Source organism: Oncorhynchus gorbuscha, linkage group LG26 (assembly GCF_021184085.1).
Source record: "Oncorhynchus gorbuscha isolate QuinsamMale2020 ecotype Even-year linkage group LG26, OgorEven_v1.0, whole genome shotgun sequence".
NCBI classification, from domain to species: Eukaryota; Metazoa; Chordata; class Actinopteri; order Salmoniformes; family Salmonidae; genus Oncorhynchus; species Oncorhynchus gorbuscha.
In genome coordinates this window covers 11,517,106-11,533,023 of record NC_060198.1, presented here as the reverse complement: position 1 = coordinate 11,533,023, position 15,918 = coordinate 11,517,106, and the positions used below count along the sequence as shown (strand labels likewise).

The window sequence follows — 15,918 nt, the reverse complement described above, 5'->3', positions numbered from 1 at the left end:
AGAATACGTATACTGTGTTTTACTTATAATTCTGCTGTTACACTTTGGAGAAGAAAAAAAAGATTTATGCAAGCAAGTATCAAAAAAACGTTAATCGAGGATAGATAATTGTGTCTTTACAAATGTTAAAGTAGGGATTTTTCTGATCAATTTGATGTTATTTTAATGGACATTTAAAAAAAAAAAAAAAATAAAAACATTTTAAACAAGGACATTTCTACGTGACCCCAAACTTTTGAACGGTAGTGTATATCTATTATTCTTATAAGTATTACGTGTATCGTGGTGAAGGTGGGTTGGGACTTCATGCACAAGCTACCTGCACAAACACATGGAGATTGGACGTCCTTCGCAGGGTCGCAATCTAATGCTGCAACCTCATGCTACTGCAACTACAGTATGTGTTGCCCCTAAGGCTGATAGAATGTTTTTGAAGTGTGTCACACAACGGAGAGCCTCAAGCATCAACTTTCCTCACTCTGTCTGCAATGTGGAAATAGTAGGCTACAGTACACTACAGCAACACTAACGGGGGTCTTTATAAGGCCTCCCGAGTGGCGCAGGGGTCTAAGGCACTGCATCTTAGTGCTAGAGGCCTCACTACAGACCCTGGTTCGATCCCAGGCTGTATCACAACTGGTCGTGATCAGGAGTCCCATGGGGCGGCGCACAACTGGCCCGGCGTCGTTAGGGAAGGGTTTGGCCGGGGTAGGCCGTCAATTGTAAATAAGAATTTGTTCTCAACCGATTTGCCTAGTTAAATAAAGGGTAAATAAAATAGGAAGCAGTTCTTAGATGTGACATCTGCACATCTTTTAATTGCCTTATTTATTTTCATTGGTAAATCAGGATAGAAAACGTATGGTCTCTGATTGCTGTATCAGCAATGGAAATGTTGGGGGGGGGGACAACAAGGGTTGCGTTGTCATGGCGACTCCCTCTGGCCCTGTGACTCACCGGGTGCCTTGCCCTGTCTGAGACGAGGGGGAGGAGGGGGGTAGAGTCTATGATCTCCCTCTGACACACTACACGCCCTTCCTCTGACTGCTTCCTTTATCTCCTCAACTAATCACTGCAAGCAAACCTTTCACTTTCACAAGAGATTACATCATACCTCTAGGTCAAACATGTCAGTTTCAGAATGACTATGGCCCTTACCTATACTCTTGCATGTGTGATGCTAATTAACAACAGTATTGATAAGCAACTGGTAGGCAGAAAACCTGAAGAGAAGGATATGAGTATCTGTTAATCGCCAGTAGCTGTTCAGCCAACAGTAAACAGGTCTCATATAATTATTAAATATTACTCATATTTAGATATAGCTCTTTTCACTGGGTTCACCAAAGAGTTGACCTTTGTTGACAATGCTATCAACAATACAATGAACGTTTGTGGAGGGTTCTTGTAGTTCACGGGACAGCTGCAAGTCTATTGAGGCTGGGAACCGCTGGGTGGAGATCACACAATGTGGAAGAGTGATATTTGCATTGATTCGACTCAAGATAACCATGTGTGCGAGTCCAATGAAAAAAAAAGCAATATGATGTGAATCCTAAAACAAACGTGTAAATCATCTACTGTACCACATCTGGACTTTTAGTGCTGAGCCTTCCACTTGGGTTCTGTTGAATTGCAATGTCCTTCAACTGACAGCTTTCTCTTAGTCGGCAACTCTGGTTGAAATTCCGTTCCTTACAACCAGACAGTTTTAATAACTTTTCCCCTCTGGGTTTCTTAACATTTTGTATCTGTAATGTAGATCTGTATACATACATGTGCATTTTAGCAAAGTGTTAACATAACTTGTACAGTAGCAGGGTCAAGTGTAGGGTAGGTACAGCTGTCCTATTTAGGTCAGTTTGGACACAGTGCAATAACTCCCATTCATCCCATTGACACACCAATGTTAGCAATCTCGCCCGTGCTAATCAAATCAAATCCAAGTTTAATATGGGACGTGGGAACAAATCCAATTAACAACCCAAAAAGCACTGTAACAGTATTCCAAATGCCATCTATGTACAGTACCAGTTTAAAAGTCACACTTACTCAATCCAGGGGTTTTCTTTATGTAAAAAAAACTATTTTCTACAATGGTGAAGACATCAAAACTATGAAATAACACATATGAAAACAAAAAAAGTGTTAAACAAATCAGAATATATTTTCTATTTGAGATTCTTCAAATAGCAACCCTTTTGCCTTGATGACAGCTATGCACACTCTTGGCATTCTCTCAACCAGCTTCAACCAGCTGGAATGCATTTCAATTAACAGGTCTGCCTTAATTTGAGGAATTTCTTTCCTTCTTAATGTGTTTCAGCCAATCAGTTGTGCTGTGACATGCTAGGGGTGGTATACAGAAGATAGCCATATTGGCAAAATACCATGTCCATATTTTGTCAAGAACAGCTCAAATAAGCAAAGAGAAACGACAGTCCATCATTACTTTAAGACATGAAGGTCAGTCAAGTGCTGTCGCAAAAACCATCAAGTGCTATGATGAAACTGGCTCTCATGAGTACCGCCACAGGAAAGGAAGACCCATATTTAGCTTTGCAGAGGATAGGTTCATTAGAGTTAACTGCACCACAGATTGCAGCCCAAATAAATGCTTCATAGTAACAGTTTAAGTAACAGACACATCACAACATCGACTGTTCAGAGGAGACTGCATGAATAAGGCCTTCATGCAGTCCACTACTAAAGAACACCAATAATAAGAAGAGACTTGCTTGGGCCAATTGAGATGGTTTGGGATGAGTTGGACCACAGAGTGAAGGAAAAGCAGCCAATAAGTGCTCAGCATATGTGGGAACTCCTTCAAGACAGTTGGAAAAGCATTCCAGGTGAAGCTGGTTGAGAGAATGCCAAGTGTGCAAATCTGTCAAGGCAAAGGGCGTCTACTTTGAAGAATCTCAAATGTAAATTATATTCTGATTTGTTTAACACTTTTTTGGTTACTACATGATTCCATGTGTTTTTTTCAGTAGTTTTTGATGTCTTCACTGTTATTATACAATGTATAGAAAATAGTGAAAATAAAGAAAAACCCTTGAATGAGTAGGTGTGTCCAAATGTCTGACTGGTACTATGTACGCACCGGATGAATTTACACAAGATATACTAAGAATGATATTTACAGAAATAAATATATAAGTGAGTTAATCCCACTGGTGTGTCTGTTTCAGAGATTTACGTGATGCCTATAGCTGGAGCCATGTCCCACATAATACCCAATCACATTCTGAGGGTGGGTCAGAGTACCTGCCTGGACTCTGCTCGTGAGGTAGCTCTGGGGTGCAGTCCGAGCGCCATGATGGACCCCAACGGGAGTTGCAGTGAACAGGACGACCTGGACATCTCCCTAGATAACCTGAACCAGCTCATTCTGGAACTGGACCCCACGTTTGATCCCATCTACTTCAACAAGAGGTCCCAGTCCAGCAGCCTCCACACAGGTAGGACAATGAGTGAGAGGGCATATAAAGCCCAATATTTATTCATAGCTGTAATATAGGCCTATTTATTTTCTACAGTACAAACTCGCATGCTTTATTTAAACTGTAGTTTATCTACATACATATATTTTTTTAATCAATATTTCTACGTAGATCTGTCAGGAGGCCTACGCCTACAGAATTACTTTCGCTCATTCAATTCAACAGTTTTGAAACTTGAAAAATGTCCAACTTGGTCAACGAAAGGGTTCAGACCTAGGGTACTTTTCCGTCGTAAAACATGGCTAGAAACATCTGCAGTTACGTTGCCTGGAAACCAAGCCTGAGAACCTTGAATAACAACTTCCTTTGTGCCCCATTCATGTGCCCATGGCCCGGGGATATGTAAAAATCCACCCAGAATTTTGCATCAGTTTAATGTTACAAAATAGAGTACATTTGTCTGTGGTTACTGCCCAGACAAAAAAAAAACATACCACACCCAGAACATCTGAGGCAGACGCACTGGTGCTTTAAATACAGTCAACCTGTTCGACAGTAACTGTCTGACATGATCTGAACAACTGAAAAACAGAAGTGAGCACAATTCCATACATAAGTATTCATTCTTAGAAAACCAAAAGAATAAATGGCGTGAGATGTACTGAATGAGGTCACAGTAATTGTGATGGATATAGTTACTGTTACTACCTACTCATCAACGGATCTCCCCCTTGGTACTAGTCACCGTTCCACGTCAACTCGAGTCACAACGTAACAGTCTCACTCACCCTGACCACAGGACACCTCACCTCAGTGTCATGGGGCAACAGACTCATCTATTTCAATAGGTTCCCGCCGTTACTGACAAGCGGGTAGATCATACAGTCAATAATATATTTATTTTTTTGTGGGGGGAGACAAGTTGAAACTTCTCCGTGGCAAATTACTGCATTCTCATCCTCACAGCAGGAACACAGTGTTTGCTTGGTGTATTTGAAGACGCTGGGTTGGGACTCACTTGAACAAGTAAGAGCCTGCACGACGTGGAGGAATTTCAACCTGCTGTTTTTAGCCTCCCGGGAAAACACTTGTGTGGTAGACACTGAGTGTACAAAACATTAAGAACGCCTGCTCTTTCCAACACATAGACTGACCAGGTGAATCCAGGTGAAAGCTATGATCCCTTATTGATGGCACTGGTTAAGAATGGCCCACCACCCATTGACCCACCACCCAACTTGACACAACTGTGGGAAGCATTCGAGTCAACATGGGCCAGCATCCCTGTGGAACGCGTTCGACGCCTTGTAGTCGATGCCCCAACGAATTGAGGCTGTTCTGAGGGCAAAAGGGGGGCGAAACTCAATACTAGGATGTTTTCAATGTCTGGTATACTCAGTGTAGTATTGCCATAATAAAGCCACACCCATCTAATACAGACAACGCCATAGAAGGGAAAGGAATGGGATGTCTGTGTGTGTACACGTATGAGATTAAACAAGTCTCCACAATCTGCTCTGACTGTAGAGTATGGGTATGCGGCTCTTGAAAAGGCAATACATTTGATCTGTAACGGCACTCAGTGGATATGATTGTTGATCACAGGAAAACAACCATTTCAACACTTCTCATTCATATTATGGGGAAGGAAACGTTTAAGACCATCCAACTTGAAATGTGTGTGATCACTTCTCGTTAGTGACTGTATGTTAGAAACACCGGGAGAAAATGAAAAAATATCTGACGAGTTGTGTGACTCGTTGCTCCCGAATAGGGAAGTTCAGCTGATTCCCTGGTTAAAGCCACTGAACATTCCTTTCTCGCGCTTCTCTCGGGTTTGTTCTTCCTCCTCTCCTCTCAGATAACACAACATTTGCAATTTCTTATATTGTCTCGACCCATTAGGTTTTTCATTCCCCTTTTCACTCCCTTTATCCATTCGATATTTAGCACCAACTCCCTCTGGCGTTCTCCCTCTCTCCTCTCCAGATGACTCCTCTCCAGATGAAGACGTCTCCAGCTGTGTGGCCGGAGGCTGTTCTCCAAGGCACATCTCCACCTCCGTCTCCCCCTCCTGCAGCATTCCCATCCCACTGTCCTCTGCTTCTGGCTCCAGGTGCAGCCCCCAAGGCTCCCTGGCGTTCTCTGATGCCTCCTCTCGCCCCCCCACTGCCGTGTGGAAGTGTCGTCCGCCGGCGGCTGCCCTCGACGCAGGGAGGCGAGGCGGGCATGTGTTCATCCCCGGTTACCCTGCGCATGTCACACTCTCACAGGAACAGTGCCGTCTCGATGGTCTCCACGTCGCCCGGCTCAGAAACCAGTTACATGATGGGCAGGTCAGACTCCTTCGCACCCTGTTAATACATGCTTTTGGAAATGACTTTAATATCGGAGTTTGATGCAAAGATAATGACAAGTTAGACCAATCATGACTCCATAGAGCAACACTAACTGGTGCTGATACAGATTGGCAGTTGAAAGCTCAATCTACCCTCTGTCTGGACTTCACAGTGCCGTAAAACATCTTCTCTTCCACTCATCTCTCTTCCACAGCTATCAGTCCTTGCTCAGTGACAGTGAAGGCGACAGCCCCGAGTCTCTCCTCCTCTACCGCACGTCCAGCTCCTACAGCGACGTGTCCAGGTCCTCGACCAGGCCGTTCACCAACAAGCGTTCGCCGACCGGCCCATCACCACTCGGCCACTTCCAGGGGATCCACAGCAGCCCTGCCTCCCTGGCCGGTTCACTGACAGACATCCCTGTGGTGTTGGTCAACGGAGCCCCAGAGCGGGAGCTCAGCCCCCAGTCACCTCCAGAGGCAATGGTCCCAGACATACAGATCAAGCAGAGGCCCAGCGTCAGGCAATCCTCGCCATCTCCCTCTCACTGTGAGTCCTGATGATGATGATCCTCGCCAATCTGTTTAAAATCTAACATCTCAGTCCAGTGCTCTCTGCTGGGAAAAGGTTTGTGCGTATACAATAATAAAAGCATGTGCATTTTCTTTTCATGGTCCCTCAGCTTTGCAAGGCCATTTCCAAGGCAACCAGCACTCCATGAAGTTTGTCATGGACACCTCTCAGTTCTGGTTCCGCCCACACATCAACAGAGTTCAGGGTAAGCGTTTTGAGAAGAAACGGGGAGCCAATATATTTGGCAGCAACTGTTGCATTTTATGTTCTAAATTACGTTTCAAAGACGCACAGCAAATTTAGGTTGAAACAGAAAACAAAAGCTGATCTTAGGCTAAAATGAATGATTTTTATTGATACTCGGTCTGCAACAGAGTGACAAAAAATGGTGACTATGGGGATAGCCCTGCACAACAATGATGACTATGGGGATAGCCCTGCACAACAATGGTGACTATGGGGATAGCCCTGCACAACAATGATGACTATGGGGATAGCCCTGCACAACAATGATGACTATGGGGATAGCCCTGCACAACAATGGTGACTATGGGGATAGCCCTGCACAACAATGGTTACTATGGGGATAGCCCTGCACAACAATGATGACTATGGGGATAGCCCTGCACAACAATGGTTACTATGGGGATAGCCCTGCACAACAATGGTTACTATGGGGATAGCCCTGCACAACAATGGTTACTATGGGGATAGCCCTGCACAACAATGATGACTATGGGGATAGCCCTGCACAACAATGGTTACTATGGGGATAGCCCTGCACAACAATGGTTACTATGGGGATAGCCCTGCACAACAATGGTTACTATGGGGATAGCCCTGCACAACAATGATGACTATGGGGATAGCCCTGCACAACAATGGTTACTATGGGGATAGCCCTGCACAACAATGGTTACTATGGGGATAGCCCTGCACAACAATGGTTACTATGGGGATAGCCCTGCACAACAATGGTTACTATGGGGATAGCCCTGCACAACAATGGTTACTATGGGGATAGCCCTGCACAACAATGGTGACTATGGGGATAGCCCTGCACAACAATGGTTACTATGGGGATAGCCCTGCACAACAATGGTGACTATGGGGATAGCCCTGCACAACAATGGTGACTATGGGGATAGATAGCCCTGCACAACAATGGTGACTATGGGGATAGCCCTGCACAACAATGGTGAATATGGGGATAGCCCTGCACAACAATGGTGACTATGGGGATAGCCCTGCACAACAATGGTGACTATGGGGATAGATAGCCCTGCACAACAATGGTGACTATGGGGATAGCCCTGCACAACAATGGTTACTATGGGGATAGCCCTGCACAACAATGGTGACTATGGGGATAGCCCTGCACAACAATGGTGACTATGGGGATAGCCCTGCACAACAATGGTGACTATGGGGATAGCCCTGCACAACAATGGTGACTATGGGGATAGCCCTGCACAACAATGGTGACTATGGGGATAGCCCTGCACAACAATGGTGACTATGGGGATAGCCCTGCACAACAATGGTGACTATGGGGATAGCCCTGCACAACAATGGTGACTATGGGGATAGCCCTGCACAATCTGATCTGTATCTGTGGTACCTGTGTGATTGTAGCTGAGGCCATAGTGATAGATAAGGAGCCGGGGACCTTCGTGGTGAGAGACAGCACGTCCTTCAGAGGCTCCTTCGGGCTGGCTATGAAGGTGGACCAGGCGCCCGTCAACATATCCCCTACTGGCCAACCAGGTAAACGATACTTAAGTTCTTCTCTTACATTTACATTTACATTTAAGTCATTTAGCAGACGCTCTTATCCAGAGCGACTTACAAATTGGTGCATTCACCTTATGACATCCAGTGGAACAGTCACTTTACAATAGTGCATCTAAATCTTAAAGGGGGCATACTTATCCTATCCTAGGTATTCCTTAAAGAGGTGGGGTTTCAGGTGTCTCCGGAAGGTGGTGATTGACTCCGCTGTCCTGGCGTCGTGAGGGAGTTTGTTCCACCATTGGGGGGCCAGAGCAGCGAACAGTTTTGACTGGGCTGAGCGGGAGCTGTACTTCCTCAGTGGTAGGGAGGCGAGCAGGCCAGAGGTGGATGAACGCAGTGCCCTTGTTTGGGTGTAGGGCCTGATCAGAGCCTGGAGGTACTGAGGTGCCGTTCCCCTCACAGCTCCGTAGGCAAGCACCATGGTCTTGTAGCGGATGCGAGCTTCAACTGGAAGCCAGTGGAGAGAACGGAGGAGCGGGGTGACGTGAGAGAACTTGGGAAGGTTGAACACCAGACGGGCTGCGGCGTTCTGGATGAGTTGAAGGGGTTTAATGGCACAGGCAGGGAGCCCAGCCAACAGCGAGTTGCAGTAATCCAGACGGGAGATGACAAGTGCCTGGATTAGGACCTGCGCCGCTTCCTGTGTGAGGCAGGGTCGTACTCTGCGGATGTTGTAGAGCATGAACCTGCAGGAACGGGCCACCGCCTTGATGTTGGTTGAGAACGACAGGGTGTTGTCCAGGATCACACCAAGGTTCTTAGCGCTCTTCAACCGCTCTTCTTCTCAGTACAACACCGCTGCTCAGAACCACCACCACCACCACACATCACACAGTCCTATAAACAGAGTACACACAACTAAAGCACACTAAATGCCAGGATCAACACCAGTGTGTCTTGAAAAGACCTGACCGGTCTCACCTAACTCTCCCCGCTGCTAACTTGAGTGGGAATGTCGGTCTGTGTTGACCCTGAAATCTGTGTTGCAACCGGAGGCCGCTCATTACTCATAACGTCTACCTCTGTGGCAGTGCAAACACTCAATAGCATTTGATTATCGGAATGCTATTATAGAGATTAAATCCTGGCTTCTTACATCAGTAGTAACTATTATCAATATTACACAACACCGCATCATCACAGTAGAATCAAAGCCATCGGTCCGTATGTTATCTAACGGTCATATGTCATATCAGATTTGTTTTCATTAAATACTACACTGCCTATCTGCCTTGTCTCTTTCCTGACTCTTGGCTTCTTTATTGCAGCGGAAAGCAGCTCAGATCTCGTGAGGCACTTTCTCATCGAATCGTCGGCCAAGGGCGTCCGTATCAAGGGCTCCTCACATGAACCGTACTTTGGTAAGAAGTGGGCTACGTCAACTTGTTCATTCATAGTGTGACAATCCATCAATCCCACACTTCTTTGACAGATTGCTCATTCATGGTAAACAGTCTTGACAAAAGGCCCACACCCTGGTTTAGGAGAACCGCGAATCACAAGACTTGAGTCAGCCATGTCTGGTCTGTGTCCTGAAAACTGGGAGGCAGAGGGATGGAGACATTTTCATTTCAGGGCTTTGAGAGATGTGGGCTTCTATCCTGTCCTGTAAGAAAGAATGAAAGTAAGATGAGATTTATATTGGCTGTACCGCAACAATCACAGAAAAACAACAGTTGAGTCTGATTGTGACAATCTATGCCGATCTCAAACACATTTGTGATGTCGAGGTTGCTTTGTTGTTGCCTTGGATCATCAAGGCTACTCTGGTGCACAGATGTAATGCCATGACTCAGAAAGATCACCCACGCCCCCTTGTGGACATTCCTTGAAACAACATGAATACTTTTATCATTTGATATGTACATTCAACCACTAAGCTAAAACAACTGGACTGTGTTTTTTAAAATCCCCTTGCAGGTAGTCTGTCTGCCCTGGTCTTCCAACACACCGTCACTCCGTATGCCCTACCCTGCAAACTTCTGCTCCGGTCACATGGTATGCTATAATACTTTAACGAATAGCCTAAATCTAACCAGGCAACAAGCCACAGATGATGTTGACATACATTTTATGATGATGTGAATAATAGCATATTCCACATATAAGACGAAATTTTCATTTCTAAACCAGGCAATTAAATAGTACAGTTGAAGTCGGACGTCTTGTTAACAAACTATAGTTTTTGGCAAGTCGGTTAGGACATCTACTTTGTGCATGACAAGTAATTTTGCCAACAATTGCTTACAGAGAGAGTATTTCACTTATAATTCACTGTATCACAATTCCAGTGAGTCAGACGTTTACATACACTAAGTTGACTGTGCCTTTAAACAGCTTGGAAAATTCCAGAAAATTATGTCATGGCTTTAGAAGATTCTGATAGGCTAATTGACATAATTTGAGTCAATTAGAGGTGTACCTGTGGAAGTATTTCAAGACCTACCTTTAAACTCAGTGCCTCTTTGCTTGACATCATGGGAAAATCAAAAGAAATCAGCCAAGACCTCAGAAAATAAATTGTAGACCTCCACAAATCTGGTTCATCCTTGGGAGCAATTTCCAAATGCTTGAAGGTACCACGTTCATCTGTACGCAAGTATAAACACCATGGGACCACGCAGCCGTCACACCACTCAGGAAGGAGACTCGTTCTGTCTCCTAGAGATTAATGTACTTTGGTGTGAAAAGTGCAAATCAATCTCAGAACAACAGCAAAGAACCTTGTGAAGATGCTGGAGGAAACGGGTACAAATGTATCTATATCCACAGTAAAACAAGTCCTATATCGACATAACCTGAAAGGCTGCTCAGCAAGTAAGAAGCCACAGCTCCAAAACCATCTTAAAGCCAGACTACGGGTTTGCAACTGCACATGGGGACAAAGATCGTACTTTGTGGGGAAATGTCCTCTGGTCTGATGAAACAAAAATAGAACTGTTTGGCCATAATGATCACCGTTATTTTTGGAGGAAAAAGGGGGAGGCTTGCAAGCCGAAGAACACCATCCCAACCATGAAGCATGGGGGTGGCTGCATCATGTTGTGGGAGTGCTTTGCTGCAGGAGGGACTGGTGCACTTCACAAAATAGATGGCATCACGAAGAAGAACAATTATGTGGATATATTGAAGCAAAATCTCAAGACATCAGTCAGGAAGTTAAAGCTTGGTCACAAATGGGTCTTCCAAATGGACAATGACTCCAAGCATACTTCCAAAGTTGTGGCAAAATGGCTTAAGGACAACAAAGTCAAGGTATTGGAGTGGCCATCACAAAGCCCTGACCTCAAGCCTATAGAACATTTGTGGGCAGAACTGAAAAAGCGTGTGCGAGCAAGGAGGCCTACAAACCTGACTCGGTTACACCAGCTCTGTCAGGAGGAATGGGCCAAAATTCACCCAACTTATTGTGGGAAGCTTGTGGAGGCTACCCGGAACATTTTGACCCATGCTAAACAATTCAAAGGCAATGCTACCAAATACTAATAGAGTGTATGTAAACTTCTGACCCACTGGGAATGTGATGAAAGAAATAAAAGCTGAAATAAACAATTCTCTCTGCAATTATTCTGACATTTCACATTCTTAAAATAAAGTGGTGATCCCAACTGACCTAAGACAGGTAGTTTTTACTAGGGTTAAATGTCATGAATTGTGAAAAACTGAGTTTAAATGTATTTGGCTAAGGTGTATGTAAACTTCCGACTTCCACTACATCTGTTTGGTCTACAGATCTGAACAAAGGACAGGAGGAAACGAATGACAGGTCAGCACCAGAAGACAAGACCAAGACAGGTGAGAATTGTGCACCCATCGTTCATCATTAGGTTGTCGAGTTGTGGTATCAATTCGCCAATCAGCTAGCTAGTTTTCTACTATTCTGCCTCTAAGGAATAACATGCATCGACATATTTCATTAACATGTTTGGTAGGCCTTAATGGTGACTGGCTAAAGAAGTATTCCAAGCTAGCTAGCTATAGTAGCCAGCATTTCATTGTAATATTAGCTAATTATCTGTTAATGGCTAACCTGAGTAAACTTGGCCTTACAAAAAAATGTTGCAGTTTTGATACAGCAGTAAAAGTAGAGTAAATGCAGTTGACTGGTATTTTAGCAGAAAGAATTGCAGCATACTGCGGTTATACTGCACTCTGACTGCACATTTTGTCCGTAAACTGCTGCATTGGTTATCTTGAACTTGTTAGTTCAACTATAAGTTAGTTTCCCCGTAATATACTTTTGGAACATCTATAAATATGTACAAAGTCAGCGAACGGTATCTTCAGCTAAGACGTGTATAGAGTTTCCCTAAAAACACGCCACTTTGAAATAGCTACTACTTGTGTGTAGTTGGTTAGGAGAATTAGGTTAGCGAAAATGCTATCCTAACCTGCTACAAAAAGTCACTTAAATCGAAGTGGCAGGTTTTTTAGGGATTCCAAAGCGGTGCATGCCAACAAAGCTCAAAGGTGAGGTGATCACTTGACCCCTCGTGACTCCTGCCAAGTATCTGGATCATCACAGTATTCTTGATAAAGCCAGAGATTTGGATATTGACGAAATACCTATGTATTCGTCTCGGCAATTGGATTCGTTGTCCACAGAGCGGAATGGCGCGCTGTCAAGCTTCCACATATTATTCTATTTGGATTGGTGGATATATTTAGTTATTTAAAAACTATTTTGAATATTCGATGAGGGGTGTTGACGTCACCCGCCTGTGTTCAATGGAGAGTACGATTCTATTCAAGCCTAATAATATACATACTGTCTTGAATTTCAACAGGGACAACACTGATAGAACGTTTTCTCAAAGTTGCCAGGATGTCACGTGAATAACAGTTATATCAGTTATATCAACAACCTAAACATGATGAAACGTATATTAGATCAAATAAGCCTCGCGTATCAAAATAGCAATTCATGTTTATCTTGGCTAAATTCAACACTCTCATTGCCGCCCATACAACAACTTCTCGCCTGCTTATTAATTAGGAATCTGCTTAACGTGGACAGATTTTATACAGCGCTGTATGAGTGCAACACAAACTGCAACAATGTTGCAACTTCTTGCATTCAATCAATTATGCTACATTATAAACAGTCATAGTAGGTTACATTGCACACAGCATTTGGACTCCTATAATATTTAGGGAATGACTGGTAAGTGTAGAAATCTGCAGTACAGTGTAGTGGTTGTCCCCCTGTCCTGCATGCCGCAGTAGACAGCTGTGATTTTTTTTTAAAAGCACCACACTGGTTTCTCTTCTCTCAAATGAATTCATGATCTTCCCTGTCTTCTCCCTAGCTTGCAATTTCCTCTACCTGAGTGCAATCCCCACTGAGACGTTGACAGGGCCGTGTGCTGTACAAAAGGCTGTGTCCTCCACCTTCACGATGGACCAGGGCACCATCACACCCACCATAGTCAACCTGAAGGTGTCACCCAAAGGTGTCACCTTGACAGACGTCCAGAGAAAGTAAGAAAAATATGGCTTTTTTTTCTGAATGACATTTTCTTTTGAGTTGTTCGGTGACGCTACAGCGGATGATGGTAAATGACTTCTAAGAGCTTTCTTGATGAAATGACATCTGATGAATGTGTGTGTTCCCACTAGACTCTTCTTCAGACGTCATTACCCTGCACACATGCTCAGCTACAGTGGTGAAGATCCAGACAAGAGGCTGTGAGTTGATTCTTTCAAAAGCTTGTGTTTCACGGCCCCCCCGAGTTTTTCCTGGTAAGGTCATGTGGTCAGGAAAAACATGGGGCCTACAAATCAGAAATTAAAGTCCACTCTGAATGGACTGTTTCTCTCTCCATTTTTAAACATCGTTTTCATCTCTAAATTGAACCACTTTTTATCTTCACAGGTGGCACAAGAGTTCCAAACCAGCAAGGTAATGTTCTTCATTATTAGATGCTTCAGCATGCATTTGCCCACATTATAATATGTATAATTTGTGAATGAAAGCTAACAACAATGTAGGCCAATATCCAACTTTGATTCTTTTTTCCCCCCTCCAGGATATTTGGTATAGTGGCAAAGGGCACTGAAGCGGGTAGGGAGAATGTGTGCCACGTCTTCGCAGAATACGACCCTCTTCAGCCCTGTAATCCGACCATTGAGTTGATACAGGGCATACTTTTCAAACCATAACCTCATTCTGTCCAGTATGGGAAGGTGAGATAAGACAATATCACTGGACTGAATGTTGGAAGCTCTTTACATCACTACGGTCTACGAGGGCGCCCAGAGCCAGACCTGACACAGATACTCTGTGTTGTGTCAATTCACGGTCCTTGTATGCAGGCACGAGATCAGAGTTAAAAGTACGCAGAAATGAATAGGGCCTGATTTATTTTTTATTTTTTTTGGGGGGGGGGGGTAAAAACATAATTTTAAAAAAAAATCCACTGAGTAAATCTAACATCGAGCTGCAACACAGAGACATGTACGGTGTGGACATTCAATGGGCTCTAAAGTGCCAGCAGTTCACTCGCATTTGCTAGTGAAAGAAATGAATGCGTCCCATTAGTTGTATTTTCCACGTAACATTACGAGGATCACGCAACCTGATAGTCTGTAATTGTAATTATGATCCACGTCACAAAAAAAGCATTACAAAGGTATTAATCAAAAATAAATATAAACATCTTGGCATTAAATGTGGTCGGGAGTTTAGAAGAATGCGCGATGAAGAATGAATGAGTGTCCGGTATTAGCTATAGAGGCAATGCTTCTAGAATCCCTTGCACTAGATTTGAGATTTTATCCATTTTGAAAATCCAAATGATGTATGCAGCTGCAAAGAAACCTTTACATAGGCTGAAACACTCTTCTAATGAAGATATCGCTGACATTGCCAATGGGCAGTGCACTATTGTTAAGTGACTGTCCCACTGGATGTCATAAGGTGAATGCACCAATTTGTAAGTCGCTCTGGATAAGAGCGTCTGCTAAATGACTTAAATGTAATGTAAATGTAAATGGCAGACAGATTGCCAACAACAACCTTTTTGAGCAGAGTCTGGTCAACATGCGCACGGATTAGGCCTCTGGAGAGAAATCGGCTGTGACGCTGGGGATATTGGTCTTATTCCACAGCAATGCAGACTGCGAACGAATATTCCGTCTCGTTTCCAATAACAAAACCCAGTACAGAGTCTCCCCCAGTACAGACATTCTGATTGCCCTCGTTACCAAGGTTTCAATGATGGGCAGTGGAACTGATTGCCACAGAGAAGTCTACCCTGGTCCCTGCTGCGTAACTCTAAATCCGCTAGCTACCAGGCAAGTCTGCCTAGGAAATGATTTCCTGAACATTTGAAGGTCTCTAGAAGATTTGTTCTCACCCACTGTTTCCTATCATAGCTTTTTCGTTTGTACTGTATTATGGATAACATGTTTATTTGATACTGATGCTCTGCTTCAAACATTTGTTATTCCTTATCATGTCAGAGTTTATTTTATTTTATCGCAGATAAGACGTTTGCACATGTTATTTGTTTAATAAAATCAAAACTCAAAGAATAAAGGCCCTTTGTCTTTCTAATTATTGTTAGTGACTTTTACCATAGGTGTAATTGGAATGCTGTCAAGAAGAAGGAAAGAAAGTATTCCAACCTTGTATAGACTTGATTTGGTACAATTATATAATTGCGATCAGACTCAAACAGCGCGCGCATGAACATGTGGGGGGGAACCCCAATTCGGCGCGTGCTACGCGCGCGAGTTGAATCTCCAATTTGACGCGCGCGTCT

At 43.9% G+C, this 15,918-nt stretch overlaps 1 protein-coding gene across 1 annotated transcript; it reads left to right on the top strand.

Moving 5' to 3' along the window:
- Positions 1-3,327: 3,327 nt before the first annotated feature.
- Positions 3,328-15,692, top strand: LOC124015550 (tensin-4-like). Its single transcript, XM_046330836.1, has 12 exons — positions 3,328-3,464; positions 5,436-5,782; positions 6,000-6,334; positions 6,468-6,563; positions 7,994-8,125; positions 9,421-9,513; positions 10,073-10,150; positions 11,885-11,947; positions 13,462-13,633; positions 13,772-13,840; positions 14,028-14,054; positions 14,182-15,692. Exons 2-12 carry the CDS (start codon positions 5,436-5,438, stop codon positions 14,312-14,314), a joined length of 1,545 nt encoding a protein of 514 aa, XP_046186792.1. The 5' UTR covers positions 3,328-3,464; the 3' UTR covers positions 14,315-15,692.
- Positions 15,693-15,918: the final 226 nt, after the last annotated feature.

Bases quoted from the DNA above. Each gene is read 5' to 3' on its own strand.
- LOC124015550 (XM_046330836.1), top strand. From the start codon at position 5,436: ATGACTCCTCTCCAGATGAAGACGTCTCCAGCTGTGTGGCCGGAGGCT. The intron at 6,564-7,993 runs GTAAGCGTTTTG...GTGTGATTGTAG, and splicing joins ACACATCAACAGAGTTCAGG to CTGAGGCCATAGTGATAGAT. The intron at 13,841-14,027 runs GTGAGTTGATTC...TTATCTTCACAG, and splicing joins GAAGATCCAGACAAGAGGCT to GTGGCACAAGAGTTCCAAAC.